General features: G+C 41.6%; 1 protein-coding gene across 1 annotated transcript; it reads left to right on the forward strand.

Moving 5' to 3' along the window:
* Positions 1–729: 729 nt before the first annotated feature.
* Positions 730–4,221, forward strand: LOC149188860 (uncharacterized). Its single transcript, XM_089411724.1, has 2 exons — positions 730–960; positions 3,039–4,221. The coding sequence occupies exons 1-2, from the start codon at positions 774–776 to the stop codon at positions 3,812–3,814; spliced, it is 963 nt and encodes a 320-aa protein (XP_089267850.1). The 5' UTR covers positions 730–773; the 3' UTR covers positions 3,815–4,221.
* The last annotated feature ends 1,617 nt before the right edge of the window (positions 4,222–5,838 follow it).

Raw genomic sequence — 5,838 nt, forward strand, 5'->3', positions numbered from 1 at the left:
AAAGTCCTACCAAATGGGACCCAAATCCTAGATCATTCTCATGTACAACATATTTATGTGGTAGATATTATAAGTGATTGAAAAATCATCACACGAGCCTCTTGGATTCAGTATAAAAAAGTAGAAATATATGGTCTTTTTCAATAGAGATGTTTAGATATGTGAAGGTCTTTTTTGTCTTACTATGGTTAACACCTTATTTAATTCTAAATAAAAACATACTCTTATATATATATCTTATGCTAGTAAGTTCCTAAATTTAGTCACACTTTTAATGAAAATGTTTTGAGCACAACTTCGCTTATGAATATTATAACATTTAAATACTTGAAAAAATCATCTTGAGCTATCTCAAAAAAAAAAAAAAAACCTGCAATATGTCATCATCTAGGGATAACGATTTCAAACCCTACATCTTTGAGTGCCACATGTAGCTTGATATTATCCTACGTAAGTCTTCATAAGCCAAGGTAAAAACCATGGAATATTCGCTGTGCAGCGGAAATCAAGAAGTAAGGTTTCGTCTTTAAATTATGTTAAATGGTTTCCCATCGTCGGCGGAATGAGAGTGATGGACATGTGAACACCGCAGCAGCACTGCCCAGTGCCAACCACCCGCCACCTCATCTCCCTTCTGCAGAAAGGACAGGATGCACGTGAAGGCCCTTTAGCCTCTGGCCAAATGCATGGACCTCCTTCGTTCACCCTACAGATCTATATAATCTGTCTTTTATCTTCCGTGGCTATACATTGTAATAGTTCGCTGAGCAAAAATGGCTTTCAAGTGGTCTCTGGTTGCTGTTGCCTGTTGCCTTGTTGCAGGAGCAGCCCAAGTTAGCGCATGGAAGGCTAGTTGCCAGGATCCTTACTATGGAGGTTGCTATGGGATTGCTCATGCCTGCCCTCCTGGTTGTCCCAGGGTCTGTGAAGTGGATTGCAAGCTCTGCAAACCAATTTGTGGTAAGTGTGATTTAGACCTTTTCTTTTCTTATTTTAACAATTTCTGTAGCAGCAATATATTGTAAGACAAGATTGCCGGGGAGAAGTGTTGGCGCGGGGAGACAACATTGCTGGGGATAAGTGTTGGTGTCTAAAAAGCCAACTCTAGAGAAGGGTGGGTGTTCAGAATTACATTGCTCTGTGGTGTTTAAAGACATCTCTCATTGTTGGAGAGAAGCTGTCATTGTTGGAGAGAAGCTGGATAGTAGTGGTGGTGTCTAAAGACAATATTACTAGAGAGACATCTCTCATTGTTGGAGAGAAGCTGTCATTGTTGGAGAGAAGCTGGATAGTAGTGGTGGTGTCTAAAGACAATATTACTAGAGAGAATCTTGCTAGAGAGAAACAGAGAAGTGGTGGTGTTCATGGGTTGAACTTCTATCACTCCATGGCCCTCTCAAGGTGAGAGAACTATCACTCCATGGCCTTTTCCAGGTGAGAGAACTCCATGGCCCTCTCCAAAACTCCATGGCCCTCTCCAGGTGAGAGAACTCCATGGGAGAGAGAAATGGGAGAACTCCATGGCGTCCATGGGAGAGAGAAATGGGAGAACTCCATGGCTCTCACTCCAGGTGAGAGATCTCCATGGGAGAGTGAAATGGGAGAACTCCATGGCCCTCTCCAGGTGAGAGAACTCCATGGGAGAGAGAAATGGGAGAATTCCATGGCCCTCTCTAGGTAAGAGAACTCCAGGGGAGAGAGAAATGGGAGAACTCCATGGGATGGGAAATGGGAGAACTCCATGGGATGGGAAAGAGAAATGGTGTGGGAGAGAGAAATGGGAGAGAAATTGTGGTCTCTAGGTGAGAGAAATGGTGGTGTTTAAAGACAACATTGCTTGAGATTTTACACACAACATTGCTGGCTTGAGATTTTACACACAACATTGCTGCTGGATTGAGATTCTACATTCTACACACACATTTGAGATTCTACATTCTACACACACATTTGAGATTCTACACACATTTGAATGGAGTTTTTTCGCATTTAAAATGGTAGTGTCCAAAGACAGCATTGCTTGAGATTTTATGCACATTTGAATGGAGTGTTTTTGCATTGAAAATGGAGTTTTGTTTTTTTCGCATTTAAAATGGTGGTGCCCAAAAACAACATTGCTTGAGATTTTACACACATCATTTGCTGGATTGAGATTCTACACATACATTTGAGATTCTACACACATTTGAATGGAGTTTTTTCGCATTTAAATAGGTTACAACAATTTGTTCAAAACAACATTGTGTTCAGAAAAATGATATTTAAAAACAACATCATTTCTTTATAAAAGTAGTGATGTCTAAAAACAACATTGGTGTAAAAACAACATTGATCTCTAAAGTCAATATTACTAAAAAGAAAGGGGTATCTCCATAGAAAGTGGTAGGGAAATGGTGGTGTCTCATGAGAAGATTGCTTGAGATTCTAAACACAAATTTACATAAAGATTCTAGACATAAAAAACTACGCTATATTAGGCTATATTCCAGGGGAATGCCATGAATTTTGGATATTCAAAATGGCTAAAAACTTAGCCTACTAAACTCGGCTAAAATTTAGCTGAATTACCCTGATCTGTATGTCATGAAGCAATTATAAGAAATGTGAGGAATGCGTATGCTTGTTTGTTTGGCATTTCCTTTTTTCTGCATAGAAGAATTTCTTGGTGTAGAAAATAACAGTTGGGAATTTTTGTAATAAGTTTTGGGACAAATTATATAAGCAATGCTTGTGGTTAACGCTTTGGAATTTACTAATGGTTCATCATTTTCGAAATCAAGATGAAATAATGGTTCATCATTTTCGAAATCAAGACGAAAATACTGGTCAATCAATAAGATTAAATAGCACAGAATAAATAACATAGAATAATAAGATTAAGTAGCATAGAATAAATAGTAAAAAGAGAATAAATAACAGAAAAATGGATCAAGTTTCAGATCTAGCGATTAAGATAATAATAATATTTTAACAATAACGGCCGTTTGGAAATCTCTTGAAATTTACTTTCTTACACTGTGTTTGACTTGTATTCACAGCCTGTGACAAGCCGGGCGCAGTGTGCCAGGACCCCAGATTCATAGGCGGGGACGGTATTATGTTCTACTTTCATGGCAAGAAGGACCGGGATTTCTGCCTTGTCTCCGAGACCAATCTACAGATCAATGGGCATTTCATTGGCAAGAGCAAAGAGGGGGGTTTAAAGCGCGATTTCACGTGGGTGCAGTCCATAGGTGTGCAGTTCGATTCCCACAAACTCTACTTGGGCGCTAACAAGGTTGCCAAGTGGGACGATGCCCGCGACGAGCTCTCTCTCTTCCTGGACAACGAGCCGATCGTCCTCCCGCCGGGCCGTGGCGCCGAGTGGGAGTCCACGTCGGCGCCCGGGCTCAAGATCAGCCGCCTCCAGGACGCAAACAGCGTCACCGTCCATGTGGCCGAGAGCGTCGCCATCACGGCCCGAGTGGTTCCCATCACCGCAGAGGAGTCGAGAATCCACAAATATGAGATCACCGAAGACGACTGCTTCGCCCATCTGGAGCTCAACTTCAAGTTCTTGGCTCTCAGTCCCCATGTGACCGGTGTCCTGGGGCAGACCTATTCGGCCAGTTTCAAGAGCCCCGTGAAGGTCGGCGTGGCCATGCCCATCATGGGAGGAGAAGATAAGTTTGCGGCCTCGGGTCTCTTTGATGCTGACTGCAAGGTCACAAGGTTTGCAGGTCGCGCGATCGAGTCTGTGGCCGGACACAACTTCCCTGAAGTTGCCTGCGGTAGTGGCAGCGCAGCTGGACGTGGTATTGTGTGCCGGAAGTAGCACAGTTTTCTGTAACAATATCCAGCAGTATCTAGCAATAAATTCTGCTTTCCTGTACTAGTATTATAGCTTTTACTTTATAATAATAATATGTGGTGGATACTGTACTCTAAGGCCATTTCTAATGATCTGTGCTTAACAATAGCGGTGGAATATGATCTGTCTAGGTGGTTAGCTATGAGGTTCAGCAAAGGCTGCTTTATAAGTTTGTATAATGTATCTGAGAACACTTCTGGTGTTCTGTGTTTCATAGTCTGGATAGGGTATGCTCAGCCTTCGTGGTCAGCTATGAGGTTTGTTCAGCAAAGGCTGAAAGGTAGGAGTTACTCTGAATAAGGTTGGATGCTTTTAATTGTATAACTACAGTTGAAATCTTAATAATGCATCAGTTTGTATTCCTTGTATAATTATAAGAAGATTCTAACAGCTTAAGAAGGTCCAGGGCATTGTATAACTTTCTTTTGGGCTTGGGTACACGAAGGTCAACGGGTATATATATATATATATTTATTGTTCAGGAAGCTACGAAATTTGCACCTAATCGCTAGCAGAGATCTATACACATGAACAGAGATATTTACAAAAGTTCAGGAAGCTATATTTCTTGCTGGAGAAATTTTCAGCTAACAGACATAAATACAGTGCGTGGAGCCCTTTACATACAGTATTCCAATGTCTTCCACAACTTTAAAAAAAAAATGTTTTCCCATTTTTGATTTTGCAAATTATTATTATGAATACCGAATTTTAAAGTCACCGCCAAGCTAAAGATTAAATTGGTGTATAAGGCCTTTTTGTTTGTAGGACATGGGACCTGGTCACGGCCAAAGCCAAACACTAAATTGGGGTATGAGACCCCCTTGTTTGTAGAAGAAGGGAGACCCCCTTGTTTGTTGGATAAGGGACCTAGTCACGGCCAAGCCAGAGAACAAATTGGTGTATGAGACCTCCTTGTTTGTGGAACAAGGTAGACCCCTTTGTTTGTTGGACAAGGGACCCAGCCACGGCCAAGCCAAACACCAAATTGGTGTATGAGACCCCATTGTTTATGGGACAAGAGACCTGGTCACTGCAAAGCTAGACCAAATTGATGTATGAGACCCCCTTGTTTGTGGGACAAAGGACCCACTCACTGCCAAGCCACACCAAATTGGTGTATGAGACCCCCTTGTTTGTGGAACAAGGGAGACCTCTTTGATTGTGGGACAAGGGAACCGGTCATGGGCAAGCCAAACACCAAATTGGTGTATGAGACTGATCTAGGTAGATGTTGGTGGCCACCCACCTATCCCACTTGGACCCACACAACTGTCTCTTACAGTTTTTCAGTTTCCTTAATTGTAGCACAATTTACTATTTTTGGCAGTTTTTCGTGTCCTAAACTTTCGGAGCCGTTTTGAGGCCCTAAACGACATTTTTTTGGAAAATTGGGAGCAACTTCGATCATAGTTGCTCAATTAAAAGTTGTAGTCCTCGGATAGATCTTTCTGACAAGGTATTGTGCGCGTTAAACAGAGATTGTATGCCAAAGTTACAACATCGGGAAGTTGATGTACCAATTTACCCAAACAGGGCCCACAATTTGGCGTTTCATCTCCTAGGGTTAGGTTTTTGGATGTTTAGGGTTTTCCATTGTTTCTCAACAATAAATAGGCCTTCAAGCTTCATTGTAAGACAGTTCAGAGGCATTTAGTTGTCATATCTCTCCTCAGAGATAAGCTACCATCGACAAGCTAGTTTATTTCCATTTCTGTTTGTAAGCATATTTCGGTAATTTACATTAATGAAATGAAATATTATTTTTGTTGTATCTTTGTAATTTTTTGCGTCCCTATTTAAATCTGGATCAGAGACCCCCTTGTTTATAAGACAAAGGACCCGGTCACTGCCAAGCCAGACACCAAATTGGTATATGAGACCCCATTGTGGGACAAGGGACACACCTCCACACAACGATTTGACTACTGCTAAGTCTAGGAAAGCATACATACTCTCGACCCCCTCTCTACCCCCTCCCCCTCTAG

Source organism: Pinus tabuliformis, chromosome 3_1 (assembly GCF_031772625.1).
Source record: "Pinus tabuliformis cultivar Carrire ecotype Pingquan chromosome 3_1, CPIR1, whole genome shotgun sequence".
NCBI lineage: Eukaryota > Viridiplantae > Streptophyta > Pinopsida > Pinales > Pinaceae > Pinus > Pinus tabuliformis.

Excerpts from the sequence above, each read along its gene's own strand:
- LOC149188860 (XM_089411724.1), top strand. The coding sequence starts at position 774 with ATGGCTTTCAAGTGGTCTCTGGTTGCTGTTGCCTGTTGCCTTGTTGCA. Across the intron at positions 961-3,038 it reads GCTCTGCAAACCAATTTGTG|CCTGTGACAAGCCGGGCGCA; the intron begins GTAAGTGTGATT and ends TTGTATTCACAG.